Below are 17,409 nucleotides of genomic sequence, written 5' to 3' on the forward strand. Positions count from 1 at the left end.
TAGTACGATGGGGACATCCCAAAGCTTCCAGAATAGGTGGGAAATGTGCAGAGACTGCTGCAGCACCTCCTGCTCAAACTGGGTATCCTCTTTGGCCAGGGTATCAAATTTGTAGAGCTTCAAAAAGGTGTTCTTCCCCGACCAGGTAGCAGCTCGGCAGAGTTGCAAGGCCAAGACTCCACGGGCAGCCGCCCAGGAAGAGCCCACTGACCTTGTAGAGTGGGCCTTCAGAGACTTAGGAACAGGTAAGGCTGCCGACACATAAGCCTGTTGGATAGTAAGCCTAATCCAATGAGCAATGGACTGCTTCGAAGCAGGACAACCGTTTTCTGCGCATCATATAGCATGAACAAGGAATCAGTCTTTCTGATCCGAGCTGTTCGCTTGACATATTTTCAAGGCACGCACAGCATCCAATGTCTCTGGAGGAGCAGAAGTATCAGAACTGGACGTAACCACAATAGGTTGATTCAGGTGAAACTCAGACAACCATCGGCAGGTACTGCTGTCTAGTCCAGAGCTCCGCTCTGTCCTCGTAAAAGACCAAGTAAGGACTTTTACACGATAAGGACCCCAATTCTGAGACACGTTGAGGTACTTGTCTTCTACCATCATCAGAGGCTCAAACCAGGAGGACTGTAGAAATTTCAACACCACATTCAAATCCCAGGGTGCCGTAGGTGGCACAAAAGGAGGTTGTATGTGGAGTACCCCTTGCAAGAAGGTCTGAACTTCTGGCAACACTGCCAATTTCTTCTGGAAGAAAATTGAGAGCTGAAATCTGGACCTAAATGGACCCAGACGTAAGCCTTTATCCATACCAGCCTGCAGGAACCGTAAGAAACGTCCCAAGTGGAACTCCACAGGCAGATACGTGCATTCCTCGCACCAGGAGACATATCTCCTCCAGATATGTTGATAGTGTTTTGACGTCACAGGCTTCCTGGCCTGAACCATGGTAGCAATAACCTTTTTGGAAAAGCCCTTGTGAGCTAGGATGTTCCGCTTAACCACCATGCTGTCAAACGAAGTCGCCGCAAGTCCGGATAAACGAACAGTCCTTGTTGAAGATCTCTTCTGAGAGGTAAAGACCAAAAGGTCTTCGATGGACAGGTCCAGTAGATCAGTGTACCACGCCCTCTGAGGCCAATCCGGAACAATCAGAATTGCCTGGACTCCCTGATTTCAGATGCGCTTGAGCACCCTTGGGAGCAATGGAATTCGGAGGAAACAGTAAGACCAGCCGGCAAGGCCAAGGCGAGGTCAGTGAATCTACTGCCCTCGCCTGAGGGTCCCTGGTTCGTGAGCAATACCAGTGTAGTTTCTTGTTGAGACGAGAAGCCATCATGTCTATCTGCGGGCATCCCCACCGGTGGATGATCTGTTGGAACACCTGATGGTGGAGACCCCACTCTGCCAGGTGGAGATCGTGACGACTCAGGAAGTCCGCTTCCGAGTTGTCCACACCCGGAATAAAGATTGCCGACATTGCTCTTGCATTTCTTTATGCCCAGAGAGTATTCTTGACACCTCTCGCATGCAGGCTCTGCTTTTTGTTCCTCCTTGCCAATTGATGTATGCCACTGCTGTGGCATTGTCAGACTGCACTTGGATCACGTGATCCTTGAGCAGAGGAGAGGTCTGAAGCAGAGCATTGTAGATCGCCCGAAGTTCCAGAATGTTAATCGGAAGGAGGGCTTCGTGGGCTGACCACCTGTCCTGGAACTGCGTCCCTTGGGTGTCAGCTCCCCATCCTCTCAGACTCGCATCCGTTGTGAGGAGGATCCAATCCTGAATCCCGAAACTCCAGCCTTCCAGGAGATTGGAGGATTACAGCCACCACGGGAGGGAAATCCTGGCATGAGGCGACAGCCTCAGGAGCAAATGGGAAACTGCGCAAAAACTTTTTGGACACTTGGAATTTTTCATCTGGATTTTTCCAGGCCAACTTGAATAGGTCATCTTAACTCTGCAGAATCAGGGAAAGTGACATTAGGCTTGTTTTGTGTAAAGAAAAATGACTGCTGTGACACAGTGTACTCTAGAGGGAGCTTTAACATCCCGTATAGCCAGAATTAGGGGTTCAATACCCAGAGCAGAATCGGTATCCCTACTAACGGGGTCCAAGTGCTCCCCATCCTCCTGTATATCCTCATCTGTGTCAGATGATAGAGCAGGCAAACCACGCTTTTGTGGTCCCACATGAGAGGGGGGAGGCTGTGTAACATCTGCCCTAGCATCTAAATCTGCAACAGACTGTTGTAGTAGCTGGGTTTTTTGAACATTAGCAGTGAGCTGGGATGACATATCAGACATCATATTTTTCAGAGACCCTAGCCATGCGGGCTCTGGACCCTATGCTCCAGCCCCTTCACCGATTTGTGAAGATTGGCTGCATTGTTCACAAGAAACAGAATCAGATGATACCAGAGAGAATCTAGTGCGACATACACTGTCACACTAGCTTGTGTTTACCCATTTCACAGTAAGCACAACAACATACACACAGACAGTAATATCTCAAGCCTGCCCTTACTGTATGTGAAAGGAGACACACAGAGAGGACACCAGCACACCCCCGAGCTGTACAGCCCCAGTGAGGCTGACCTCTAGCTATAATACAGTAAACACTAATAATGTCTGTCCTGTAGAAGACCCAGATAGTGTACAATAGCGGCTCTACTCCTTTGCTACACCCTGTACCAGTTTTCCAGTGTGGCTTGTAAGGCAGGAAGTGCTGTGTGTGCGTGCGCTGTCTGTGGCTGCATTCAGCAAAGGAAGGCACCAAAACGCAACTGATCCTGATCTGAGGTAGCTCCACCCCCTCCAATGGCGCCAGAGCTATAGTGATTTATACTGGCAATGTCTCCCGTTTGCTCAAAAACATAACACAACACAAGTGCAAGTTCAAGCGATTATCAGCCAGTCTACACAGGGGACCCCCCCAGGAGGGTCCCGTACGCCGTGACTGCGTTCAGCCCTAGCGGGGCCCCCGGTTTCTGCTCACCACAGACGTCACCTTCAGGCAGTGCTAGGGGTGTGCGGCATGCTGCGATTGTGACAGCCAACACGCAGTGCCCCACTTAACAACCCCCCTTCCCCCCTCAGGACGGTGGTCCTTCAGCGGGGAAGCAGCTCGGCACATCGCAAGGCCAGTGACCTCCCCCCCACAACTCCCATGGTGCAGATATGCTGTTGCCCAAACAGCATACCGAAAATAACAAACATTAAAAAGAAATTGAAGAAAACTCTCTGGAGCTCAGAGATGTGCAGCCTCTCCTGGGGGCACTTTTTTCTAAACTGCCTAAGGGAGGGGGCATAGAGGGGAGGAGCCAGCACACCCAGTGAAGAAATTTAAAGTGCACCAGCTCCTTTGGACCCTGTCTATACCCCATCGTACTAAGTCTCCCCAATATCCCTTATGGATGCTAGAAAAAAAACCTTCTGAGACAGTGTCCAGTATCATCCCCAGGAACTGAATTAGTTTTTGCAACGGTTCGAAGTGCAATTTCTGTATATTCAGGATCCACCCGTGGTCCGTAAGAAGTCACGTAGTCACGTTGATGCTTTGCAACAGTCGATCTCTGGACACCGCTTTTATGAAATCATCCAAGTGAGGGACGATGTTCACTCCCATCACGCGAAGTTGCAGCATCATCTCTGCCATAACTTTCATGAACACCCTTGGAGCCGTGGAGAAGCCAAAGGGCAAGGCCCGAAACTGGAAGTGGCGGTCCTGCAACACAAACCTGAGATAAGCCTGATGAGGGAGCCATATCAGGATGTGTAGGTATGCATCCCTGATATCCAGGGTTTCCAGGAATTCCCCTTCCTCCAGGCCAGAGACCACTGCTCTTAGAGATTCCATCTTGAACCTGAATACACGTAGCTACGGGTTCAGAGATTTGAGGTTCAAGATCGGCCGTACCGAACCGTCCGGTTTCAGTACCATGAATAGGCTTGAATAAAAATCCCTGTTTTCGAACAGGAGGGACTGGAACAATAACCTGCGTTTGTAGCAGTTTTTGAATGGAGTCCTGCAAGGTAACTCTTGCTACAGGTGATGCTGGTAAGCCCGACCTGAAGAATCTGTGAGGAGGGAGTGCTTGAAATTCCCAACGGTAACCTTGGGATATTAGGTCTCTTACCCAAGGGTCCCAGCAGGATTCTGCCCAAACCAGGGCGAAATATTACAGTTAAGTACCCACCTGATAGTCCCCCTGCAGCTAGGGCCAACCGTCACGCGGAGGGCTTAGTGGAGATAGAACCGGATGTCTGGTCCAGATATCCAGGGGCCGCTGATCTGCGAGATTTTCCTAGTGTTCCTCTTGCTGCATTTGAGGTACCCCCTGGCCCTTCCTCGAAAACCTGGCCACACTAAAGGACTGTAAAGAGGGGCCAGGGTAGTCTTCTAGCCAGAGGAGCTGCAGACGGCAGATAGGTGGACTTACCTACTGCTACTTGCGAAATCCACTTGTTTAGTTCTTTACCAAACAAGGCATCGCCCGTGAAGGAAAGATTCTCAATGCCTTTTTTGGAATCATTTGCTGTCCATTGTCGCAACCATAGTGCCCTGCGAGCTGATACGGTCATAGCCGTGGAGCAGCCATTAATGAGGCCTAGCTCCTTGATTTCCTCACTCGTGAAGTTAGCAGCATCCTGGATATGTTGTAACAGAGTTAGGATCTCATCTTGGGCCATAGTGTCAAGCGCTTCAATTATATTATCAGACCATTTGACCATGTCCCTTGTAATCCAACCACAAGATATGGTGGGTCTCTGTGCTACTCCCACTGCAGTGTAAATGGATTTGAGCGTAGTTTAAATTTTACGATCTGCAGGATCTTTCTGGGAGATAGCACCAGGTACAGGCAGCACAATTTTTCATGACAGCCTGGAGACTGAAGTAACCACAATGGGGGGATTTTCCCACACTTTTCTATCCTCAGGAGGAAAAGGGAAAGAGGTTAGTAACCGCCTAGGATTTTGAAACTTTTTGTCAGGATTAACCCACGTCTCCTTAAAAAAAAAAAAAAAAGTGTCAATTATTTTTGGATAGGAAAGTGGCAGTAGATTTAAGCTTCACATTAAAAAATTACTCATCAGGTTCCGCCTCCTTATCTGGGATATTGAGGAATTTCCTAATAGAATATATTAGGGCTTCTACATCCCGAGACAGGGTAATGTCACCTTTATCCCCATCTACTTCTCACTCTTCCAAATCTGGTCAGAGTCAGATTGGAGCACCTGTGGGAGGGTGCGTTTCTGTAAAACCAACAGGGTGGGCACAGAAGCCGGTCTGTGGTCAGAAGAATGACCTAAAAAATAATCCAGATTTTTTTTACGCATTTGTCTTTCCTGCCTGGCAGTAGCCAATTCAGAATTAATATTAGATATCATTCCTTTAAAAGAATCCAGCAATGCTGGTTTCTGTGTGCTACTTCCCTGAGAGGGAGAAGTGCATTGAGTACACAGCAGAGATACCCCTGGAGAAGGGGAAAACTTTGTGCTACATGAGGGACATACAGCCTTTTTGCCTCACATGTTTGTACAACAGAACACACACACAATAGCAGTGAAATAACACAGTAACAGTGATATAACACAGAACCCCAAACAGCCTGTATGGAGTGACAAAGAAGGATAAACCAGCACACTATGCCTCAACAGCTAAAGCAAAGTCTAGCCGGGCATAAACTATAGCCTTAGATAAGGGAACTAGTTTCACTTTAAATATATATTGCTCCCCCTTGGTGCCAGTACAACGCGTTTTCAGAAGGTCCGTGGAGGAGCAGCACTTCCCTGCATGCAGCAGGAAATGGCGCCTTCTGAGCCGTGGGTCCTGCTCTCCGGGAAGCCCCCCCTCCTCAATGGCGCGCAGTCCCTGCAAGATATTTATACTGGCTTTCATCATGTTTGCATAGAAAACAGAGTTAAAACCCCTTTACTGCACCAGCCTGTGGATATGCAGCAGACACCGCAGCCTGCAGCGCTGCGTGCCCGCCACACCCTTATGCCGCCATAATAAACGGGGACCTGCTAACAGGGACCCCGGTTTGTGTACTCACCGAACCAGCGTCTCCAGCTCTGTTAGGAGTGGCAGCATGCTGTCGGCGTGCACGTACACCCTGGGGGTAATGCCAAACACCACCTCAGGAGCTTTGTCCTGTCAGCGGGAATTCGGACCATTAACCCTGTAAGAGGTTGGTTTGGTCCCCTTCCTAAGTTGCACGACGCAGGCAGACTGGTGTCAGCCAGTGCTGCTTGAAAATAACAAACTAAAGTTTTGAAGAAAAAAAACTCTTGAGCTCGAGAGAACGCACCCGGCTCCTTGGGCACATTTTTCTAAACTAAGTCTGTAGGAGGGGCATAGAGGGGAGGAGCCACACCACACTGAAGATTTCTAAAGTGCCAAGGCTGCAATAGACCCATTCTATACCCCATGGTACTAATACCATTCCAGTATCCCCTAGGACGTTAGATTTTTTTCTCTAACAAGTAATTTAACTTCTACTTGGTGTTGCATGTGTCACCAATTATTGTGTGTCATCTAATTGCCTGTAATTAGAATGGATCTTTCCTCGTTTGATAAGCTTTTATAAAATGCCCTACACTAATGAAGCATTGAAATAGTAATGGTCCGACACACATGGCAGCTACTGCACTTACTCATCTACAGATGTGTCCTCAAACATTACTGCTGCATTAGCACCAAACAGCCCCTCTTGCTGCGCCAGATCCCACAAGACTCTGATAGCGTCGGTCATGTTTTATGCTGAAAATGTCTTAGTCACAATGTGATTCGGCTGGGACTCACCAATAGACTGCGGATTAACTTGATATGCGACATTTGTATATCTGTGTACAACTAGGCCTCTGATTCTGTATATGACGTGCTACACTGTAGCAGCCATATCTTTTTTCACCAATACAATTTCGATTGTGCTCCATATACAGACAAAGTCATGCAATATACGTGTCGCATAACAATATTAATCAGCATAGTTTCCTGGTGCATCCTAGTTGCAGTTTGACTAATGCGGTGTACCTACGGCGCGATGCGCCGCACAGCCCGACATACGACTTTTCGACGGGGCCGCGATGCAGATCCCGCTGGACCGCGCATTGCCATCGCACGCTGTGTACACATGGTGCGATATGCACTAACTTCCCTTACGATTTTGACTATATAGTTAAAATCGTAAGGAAAGTTAAGTGCATATCGCACCGTGTGTACACACCTTTAAGATGCATGTTCCACAAAAGAATTAAAAATAAATTGGAGGACACCAGAGGTTAGCAGAATTGCACGGGACTTGGCAGCTCACTTGCATGGCATATTGAGGCCGAACGTATAAATATACATCTGTAATGTCGTCTATCTCTATGTAGCCCAAAATATAATTAGCATAGACAATATCGCATGCTTAGGTTCAGTTTCACACTTACTATTTCCAGGTATTGTCCCTTGTAAAACATTAGATAAACAATGGCACACATTGTAGTCCATATAACCAGGCAAGAATGTGGATATTTCACATTAGTCCTAAATTATTGCAGTCAATTCAATTCAGTGCACACATTAATTGCTGCCTAATACACCAAGTTTATGATATTTCACAATATAACAAGCATTGTAAATGCATTTGGATCATACGATTGTTAGGGCACAAGTTTCAACCAGCATCTAGTAAAGTATGTAGTTTATGTCGGTGTCAGCTACCTGGAGAGCTGACACAGCTGTGGGGTACAAGGGAGAGCATTGTGTAGGTTAGTAGTGCGACATAAGCCATCCACGAACAAAGCAGAGAAAAATAAGGGGAACATAGGAAAGTTTGTGTTTTCTATGCACAGGCAGCCTGATGACAGGCTCTCTGGTAACATTTTCATAATGTCATTTATGAATACCAAGTTAACAGTTAGAAAATAACTTACAACTCCAAAGGAAACCTCCTGGTGCAAAGGATCATGAGTTATGAATTGTAATGGGGCCGTTGGCTGTAACGTTGGTGCATGAGCAGGTGGAGGGTATGTAAATCCACCCACAGGTAGGTGTTCACCCAACAGTTCTACCTCATTTTCTATCCTTTGCAGAGGCTGCAGGGGAAAAGAAAAACATACTGAAAAAAAAAACACCTGGATTACAAAAAAATAAATAAAAAAAAATAGTGTTCAGGTATGAGAATGACATTTTCGGGATTCAACAAATATTTGTATCACTTTAGTAGAGTTTTGCACTTTTTCAATTAACACACACGCACCACTAAACATTACCCTAACAAGTCCTCCTTCACTTTAAAGGAACTAATTTATTCTGTATCTGTACACTAGACCTTGTTGCTCCCTGGAAAGTGGTTTTCTACTAAAAACCGAACACTTTAGAAGAACATAATCTCCTCATAAAGATTAAATGATGTATACAGGTTTAGTTACACTCACCTCAGAAACGGACTTTGGGCATATGTACACTGCAATAAAAAGGTACATTAAAAATGTCCTTTTCAGGTGTTATTATAATAACGATGCAATTGCAGTGCAAAGTTAGTGTCATTCATTGTTAAATAATTGGTTCTAAACTGTACTAAAAGGTCAAAAGTGTATGGATAAAGTGATCATAATGCCCATATGTACTTGTTGAACAGCTCATTTCAAAACCATGGGTATTAATATGGGGTTGTATCCCTCTACTTTTGTTACAATAAACTGCAGACACTAGAAATGTAGCTGTTAGAGTATCCCAATGACCATATGCTTTACACCACTCCAGCCAACATTCGGCATTTTGCATGTAGTGGAGGATTGTGTTCAGCTGCTTGCTTGGCTAAGAAAATAGGATTTTAATTACCTACCAGTAAATCCATTTCTCGTAGTCTGTAGAGGATGCTGGGGTCCAATTTAGTACCATGGGGTATAGACTGGTCCTTTGGAAGCTACTGGCACTTTAAGAGTTTAATAGTGTGGGCTGGCTACTCCCTCTATGCCCCTCCTACCAGACTCCGTCTAGAAACTGCACCCGAGGAGACGGACAAACTTCAAGAGAAGGAAATACACAGACAGTGGTGAGATTCACACCAGCTCACACATAACAAAAAGGAAAGCCAAGCTAACCAACTTTGAACGATTCAGCAATGGCTGAACCAACAAACTTAACCAAGTAACAATGCAGGAATACGAAGCACTGGGCGGGCGCCCAGCATCCTCTACGGACTACGAGAAAAGGCTTTACCGGTATGTAATTAAAACCCTATTTTCTCTTACATCCTTGAGGATGCTGGGGTCCAATTTAGTACCATGGGGATGTACCAAAGTTCCCAGTACGGGAGGGAGAGTGCGGAGGTTCCTGTAGAACTGATTGGCCACTGAGGACCTAAAGATTGGTCAAAGTATCCAACTTAGCAAACGTGTTCGACCCCGACCAAGTAGCCGCTCGGCAAGCTTAATAGCAGAGACACCCCGGGCCGCTGCCCAGGAAAAACCCACTTTACGGGTAGAGTGGGCCTGAACAGATCTTGGACACGCCAAACCTGCTGTAGAATAAGCATGCTGGATAGTAAGCCTGACCCAGCAAGAAATGGTCTGCTTAGAAGCAGGACACTCAATCCTGTTGGGATCATAAAGGACAAATAGCACGTCCGACTTCCTGTGACGAGCAGTCCTCCTCATATACATCTTCAAAGCCCGCACGACATCCAAGGACTTTGAGGTAATTGAGGTGTCAGTAGCCACTGGCACCACAATGGGTTGGTTGATAAGAAAAACAGACAACCTTTGGAAGAAACTGCTGACACGTTCTGAGCTCAGCTTTATCTTCATGGAAAATCAAATAGGGGCTCTTGTGCAACAATGCCCCTAATTCAGACACGTCTCGCAGATGCTAATGCCAACAGTGTGACTGCCTTCCAAGTAAGAAATTTACGTCCACCTCCCTTATAGGTTCGAACCAATCCGATTGCAGGAACTGCAGCACCACATTAACATCCCAAGGTGCCGTAGGAGGCACAAAAGGTGGTTGGATGTGCAGAACTCCTTTCAAGAATGTCTGAACCTCAGGGAGAGCAGCCAATTGTGTCTGGAAGAAAATGGAAAAGGCAGAAATCTGGACCTAGATGGAGCCCAAGCGTAGGCCCACAGCCACACCGGCTTGCAGAAAGAGGAGAAAACGTCCCAGTTAAAACACCACCATAGGAAACTTCCTGGATTCACACCAAGACACGTATATTTTCCAAATCCGATGGTAATGCTGAGACGTTACCCCCTTCCTAGCTTGGATCAGAGTATGCATGACCTTGTTCGGAATGCCATTCCGAGCGAAAATCTGCCGTTCAACCTCCATGCCGTCAAACGTAGCGGGCGTTAAGTCTTGATAGGCGAACGGCCCCTGTAGGAGAAGGTCCTCGCGAAGTGGAAGAGGCCTCAGATCCTCCAGCAGTAATTCGAGTAGATCCGCGTACCAAGCCTTCTTGGCCAGTCCGGAGCAATGAGGATTGCCAGAACACTTGTTCTTTTTATTAGCTTGAAAATCCTTGGGATTAGTGGAAGTGGAGGGAACACATACACTGACTGGAACACCCACGGAGTTGCCAGGGCATCCACCGCCATTGCTTGTGGGTCTCGTGACCTGGAGCAGTACCTCCGAAGCTTCTTGTTGAGGCGAGAGGCCATCAAGTCTACCTGAGGTACATCCCATCGGCTTGTTACCTCTGCGAATACCTCCAGGCGGAGGCCCCATTCTCCTGCCCACTCCCAGAATGAAGATTGCCTACAGCGCGTGCCATTCTGCCCAGAGGAGGATTCTGGTTACCTCTGACATCGCAGTTCGGCGCTTCGTTCCGCCCTGCCTGTTTATGTAGGACACCGCTATGACGTTGTCCGACTGAACCTGAATGGCTCGATCTTGTAGAAGATGTGCCGCTTGTAGAAGGCTGTTGTATATGGCCCTTAGTTCCAGAATGTTTATTGGAAGGACAGATTCCTGACCTGAGCACTTTCCTTGGAAGTTTACCCCCTGGGTTACTGCTCTCCATCCTCTGAGACTTTCATCCCTGGTTAGAAGAATCCAATTCTGAATCCTGAACTTGCGGCCCTCAAGTAGTTGAGACGTTTGCAGTCACCAGAGGAGCGAAATTCTGGCTTTCGGCGACAAGCGTATCCGCTGGTGCATGTGAAAACGTGATCCCGACCACTTGTCCAGGAGATCCAGCTGGAAGAACCTTGCATGGAATCTTCCGTACCGGAGAGCCTCGTACGAGGCTATCATCTTTCCCAGAAGGTCGAATGCACTGATGAACCGATACCCGGGCTAGCTTCAAAACCATTGATTGGATCACCAATGCTTTCGCCAGTGTAGAAACACCCTCTGCACTCCCGTGTCGAGTATCATCCCAAGAAAGGACAGACTCCGTGTCGGTTCCAAATGTGACTTTGGAAGGTTCAGGATCCACCCATGATCCCAGAACAGTTGAATTGAGAGTGCAATACTCTACAACAGCTTCTCTTTGGAAGATGCCTTTATTAGCAGATCGTCCAGATACGGAATTATATTCACTCCCTGTTTCCGGAGCATCATCTCCGCCATAACCTTGGTGAACACCCTCGGTGCTGTGGAGAGGCCAAATGGCAATGTCTGGAACGGACAGTGACAGTTCTGTAGTGCAAACCGTATATAAGCCTGGTGAGGCGGCCAGATTGGAATGTGAAGGTATGCATCCTTGATATCCAGGGATACTAGGAATTCCCGCTCTGCCAGACCTGAGATAACCGCTCTCAGAGACTCCATCTTGAATTGGAAAACCCTCAAGTAGGGGGTCAATGACTTCAAGTTTAATATAAGCCTTACCGAACCGTCCAGTTTCGGTACCACAATCAGGTTTGAGTAATATCCCTTGGTTTTTAGGTGGAACTGGAACAATGACATTTGTTCGTACCAATTTTTGAACGGCTTCCTGCAGGATAGCACTTTCTGTCAGCGAAACTAGTAAGCCTGATTTGAAGAATCTGTGAGGTGGGAGTTCCTGAAACTCCAATCTGTAGCCCTGGGCAACAATGTGTCACCCAGTGGTCTAGGCATGATGACTCCCAGACGTGACTAAAATCTTTCAGTCTCGCTCCCACCTACCCGATCTCCAGGCTGGGAGGTCCACTGTCATGCTGAAGATGTGGAGGAAGCAGAACCAGGTTCTGTTCCTGGGAACCTGCAGGTTTTCTGGATTTCCCCCGACCTCCTCTAAAGAAGTTGGGGGTGGGGGTTTGGATTTTTTTACATTTTTTGCAGGTCCGAAAGGAGTGCAGTGTAGGCGTAGGATAAGATTTCCTAGCCGGTGCTGCTGCGGAGGGAAGAAATCTCGACTTACCCGCAGTCGCCGTGGAAATCCATGCATCCAATGCGTCCAAATAGTGCCTGACCTGTGAAGGGCAGGGTCTCCACACTTTTCTTAGATTCTGCATCCGCAGTTCATTGGTGTATCCAGAGTCCTCTGCGTGCCGATACTGCCAGGGAAGTAGCCCTTGCATTAAGCCGGCCAATGTCCTTCATGGCCTCCACCGTGAAACCTGCAGACTCCTGTATGTGACGTAAAAACAAATCAATGTCACTCCTATCCATAGTATCGAAGTCCTCTAGTAATGTGCCTGACCACTTTACTATGGCGTTAGAAATCCATGCACAAGCAATAGGCCTTAAAGCCACGCCTGTAGCAGTGTATAGTGATTTGAGCATAGTCTCAATCTTGCGGTCAGCTGGCTACTTTAAGGCGGTTGAACCAGGGACAGGTAAATACCTCCTTTTTAGACAACCTAGATACAGAAGCGCCTACTATAGGTGGGTTTTCCCACTTCTTTCTATCCTGTTCAAGGAAAAGGAAAGCAATGAGAATTCTTGTAGGGAACTGAAATTTTCTCTCTGGTTTTCCCAGGATTTTTCAAACCAGGAGTTTAACTCCTTAGAAGCATGGAAGGTAAGCGAGGATTTCTTATTTACTGTAAAATAAGATTCCTCCACCTGTTCAGGTACGTTCTCAGAAATGTGTGAAACATCCCTAATGGCTTCAATCATCAGTTGCACCCCTTTAGCAAGGGATGCATCTCCCCCCTGCATATCCCCCTCACCGTCCCCTGTATCAGAGTCAATATCAGTGTCAACTTGCATTATCTGGGCAAGTGTACGTTTTGCGGGTATGTAGGTGGAGGTTTAGACGAAGTAGTGGGTGCTGAATACTTCAAACTCTCTACAGATTTTCTCAAAAACTGCATCTCTTACTCAGTATGTGACATCCTAGTTGCAATCTGGGATAGCATTCCCCTTAAAAAAAAAAATCAACCCATGGGGGTTTGGATTCAGACGGCTGAGACAGTATATTGCAGTCCTGAGTACATGGAATAGACTCCGCATAAGAAGATAAACACTCTGCAGCACAGCACACAGAGTCCTTAGACATGGTAATGTGGATATACACTTACACACAGGAAAATGTCAGACACCGTTTCCCCCAGAGCACCTTCAGGGAGTCACAGAGTATAAGGAGCCAGCCACACAGCGCCCCTGCAGGCAGTTATGATAAAAGTCCGACACTGACTAACCTTAATAGGTTAATTAGTACTATTATCACACTACCCCCTGTCTATAACACCCTGGTACTGCAGAGTTATAGCTGGAGCTATGTGGAGGGCAGCACTCCCTATCAGTGTCTTCATATGATCTGCAGGGACAAAATGGCGCTGGTGAGTGCTGGATCCGCTCTGAGAGGAAGCCCCGCACCTTGTAATGGCGCGCGGCTTCCTGCATTAATTGTTTATACTGGCCTGAGGTTTCTTTGTGCTAACAGCAGGATTAGCTGTGTGACCAGTGTAAGGTGTATCCGCGCTGGTTCAGGACACCCCTCAAAGCGCCGTACACTGTGTTGCTGAGCCTTCCCGAAGCGCAGCCTGTCAGAGCTGCGCTCCCACCCTTGTGCCACCATACCCGCCGGCGACCCGCTAACCAGGACGCCGGCGCTGTACTCACCACTCTTCTTTCTTTTGGCTCTGTTAGGGGGTGGCGGCCGTGCTGCGGGAGTGAGCGGTTGCCTTGTGGGCTTGCGAACAGCACCCTCAGGAGCTCAGTGTCCTGTCAGCGGAGTAGAGAACCATTAACTCTTCAGGAAGTTGATTCCTACTCTCTCTCTTCTCCCCCTCCCACCCCCCCCCCCCAAGTCCTACGAAGCAGGGAGGCTGTTGCCAGCAGCCTTTCTGTACCTAACTCTAGAAAACAACAAAGCTAGAAAGATCCCTAGGAGCTCCCCTAGCTGTGACCGGCTCCTCACTATTAAACTCTTAAAGTGCCAGTGGCTCCCAAAGGACCAGTCTATATCCCATGGTACTAAATTGGACCCCAGCATCCTCTAGGACAGAGCTGGCCAAACCAGTCCTCGAGATCTACCAACAGTTCACATTTTCCAGACTTCCTAGCTGATGCACAGGTGTAATTACTAATTAATTAAGATTTGCTGCATTCATTCCTAACTGACAATTCTACAGATCTCCAGGAGGCCTGGAAAACAAACTGTTGGTAGATCTCGAGGACCGGTTTGGCCAGCCCTGCTCTAGGACGTAAGAGAAAACCTAATCCATGAAGCAACCGAACAGTTCTTATGCGGACATTGCTTCCAGAGGCAGTAAGGAACTAGCGTGGGTTGTAAATGGCTAATTTTAAGAGTCACATGCTTCAGCACTCAGCGGCCTCCTTCTGTGAGAATATGTGACCTTCTGCATCCCAGTTGAGTAGTTGTTGCTCCTAGACATTTCCACTTTACAATAGCAGCACATACAGATAACCGATGCCACTCTACTGAGACAGAAATAGAACAAACTGGCTTACTGGAAAAGGAGCACCTTAAAAGCAACTTTGCTTTTCAGTAGGACACATTCTACTGTTAATGTTGCTTTATGGATATTACATGGCTGTATGCTTGAATTTATGCACTTGTTCGCAATCGGTGTGGCAGAAGCAGCCAACCAATTTAAAACACGTGTTCACATTCACTTAACGATCTTGTATAGGTTTCACATGAAATGCAAGAACAGATGCGTACTTCTCAAAATAACAGCATACATTTTTACACTGCTGCATTTTTGGGGTAGACATGCAGCCATAAAAAAAGGGTAAACAAACTTAACTCAGATATGTAGTACTTATGAGGTTTCATTACGGGGAAGCTAATTTCATAAATCCTACCACATTCAACTTTTACTGAGCTCTATGTGAAAGGTATAAATAAGCCACTTTTCCACCCTTGCTGTGGGCCTACAGTGCTAAAAATGTAGGAGCAGGACACCACCTACTTAGCCGCGAACTAAATTTCTCACAGCACCCGTCAGCCGAGCTCCAAACCCTAGATTGCGGACAATTGTGAGCTTTTGAGACTGCGGACTGATTGGGAGCCCCATACAGAGGAGAGACGTACACATTATCCTGCTTTACCTGGCCATATAATTCCCCCGCATTAACGTCTGCACAGCACCGGGGGAAAGCAGGAAACTCCAGGTGACGTATTCCCTTATTACTTTCCTACAGACATCTTGGAAACAGCCCGCAGAGGCTTTTCAGCGGAGACACTTTAAAAAGGTCTGTACTTTATCCCTAATATATCTAAGCGGTATCCCGGTCTCACCCATAGTTCCTGTCACTCCTGAATTTGGTGGTGTGCTAGCCGCCATTTTGCAGCGGTTTACCGTTATGGAGACTGGTCTGCTTTACATACTGGGCTGATCTCCTGCTTCAGATCTAATTTTGGAACCATAGATATCTCCTTATAGAGAATACTCCAGGCTATTCATGCCACTACTTAACGGCTCCTTCACATATGTGGCAGTATACTTGTTGTTACCCCCTCTCCTCGTCTACCTGAGCAATGTATCGGAGGAAATGCTGAGCATCTGTCTCTAAACTATAATACTATAATTCCTATTGCACCTGAAGCTGATTATACTGTGGACTTGAGTCTTCTGGTGATTCTGGTCAAATCAGAGATTTCTTGGTTCGTCAAACCTGGATGTTGTTCTGATGCCAATGTTCCCTCATTGGTTCCTTCTATGTCTCTGTTGAAGATCTTACGACCCCAGGACTTACCATCTATATTTGCCGGATGCTTTAATGTTTATTTACGATCACCCTGGGATGGACCTGGTTTTATATTTTTGCTCTGTCAGGGAGCTGAACTTTGGCAAGACTAATGACTACTGATACAACACCTTAGTATTGGAGATACCTCATCCATCTCTGGATACCCCATTTTTTCTGGGGTAAATATGTACATATATCCTGTTTTTAAAAAAAAAAAATTAATATATAGTAGTACTATTTCCCTATATTAGAAGGGTCTACATACTGTATACCCGATTTATACTTATAATTCTCATTAATGCCTACTGTATGATATTTATTCTTTGTTTGAAGCAATAAGCAGAGTTATGTTTACTCTTGCTTTGGGTTCTTCAATACGTCAGACTGATGTCAAGTACTACTGTATGTGGAGAGGAACTTTATGTCCTTTAGTATGAGAGAGTTCAACCTATCCTAGTTGGAGCCATTAGTATTTTGCCCCGTCAGTTATTTATTTTACTATCCTTCATTGAGGTGTTTAGATAGATAGTGTATTTAGTGGGAGTAGGGGTTACTTGTTTCGGGATCCAAGTATACCTAGGTTGGGGGTAGGTTATACAGGGTGGGGGGTTATGGGGAGGGTTGCTTTTGGTACAGTTTATGGGATCCAAGTATACCTAGGTTGGGGGTAGGTTATACAGGGTGGGGAGTTTTGGGGAGGTTTGATTTGAGTAATTTGGTTTATTTTATTTTTGTTAATCTCATGATTGACCAGACACTTGTTTTCTAGTTTCTATTTTTCTTTTCTAATGGTAGTGTATTTATTTTTTCTTAATTTATATTTATACTCCTATTTGTTTGGAAACTGGGAGAGCCCGAATGGCGCCTTCGGGTGATCGAGTTACTAGAATTCTGCGATAACGTTATTATACTATCCATAACTATGCTGCACATCCTTATTATATATGTACTTCGCTATTATTATTCCACTGTACGTGTTATTTGCCAAATATGTCTGTCTGTCACAATAGTACTGCTTATGTTGGGGTGTTTTGTTGTTGTTTTTTTTCATGAAAATCAATAAAAACTACATAAAAAAACAAAACCCAACACACAAATGTAGGAGCAGGTTAAAAAATGAGAGAGAGAGAGAGAGAGAGAGAGAGAGAGAGAGAGAGAGAGAGAGAGAGAGAGAGAGAGAGAGAGAGAGAGAGAGAGAGAGAGAGAGAGAAAAAGCTACCCTTTAACATTCTACCTCCATACAGTCTGTAAAGCCACATCACTCATTTAGCAGTGAGACAATACTTGGTTTGCTAGATGTCAGAGTTCAGTGT

At 46.4% G+C, this 17,409-nt stretch overlaps 1 protein-coding gene across 4 annotated transcripts in view; it reads right to left on the minus strand.

The window, feature by feature from the left end:
- RNF38 (ring finger protein 38) overlaps window positions 1–17,409 on the minus strand; it is a 514,010-nt gene that overhangs the window by 64,376 nt on the left and 432,225 nt on the right. For all 4 annotated transcript variants that reach the window (XM_063914635.1, XM_063914636.1, XM_063914638.1 and 1 more), the window contains one exon: window positions 7,936–8,097. In XM_063914635.1, coding sequence (XP_063770705.1) covers window positions 7,936–8,097 — 162 coding nt within the window. The remainder of the gene's footprint in view (window positions 1–7,935; window positions 8,098–17,409) is intronic.

The sequence above is a fragment of the Pseudophryne corroboree genome, chromosome 1 (assembly GCF_028390025.1).
Source record: "Pseudophryne corroboree isolate aPseCor3 chromosome 1, aPseCor3.hap2, whole genome shotgun sequence".
Taxonomy (NCBI): domain Eukaryota; kingdom Metazoa; phylum Chordata; class Amphibia; order Anura; family Myobatrachidae; genus Pseudophryne; species Pseudophryne corroboree.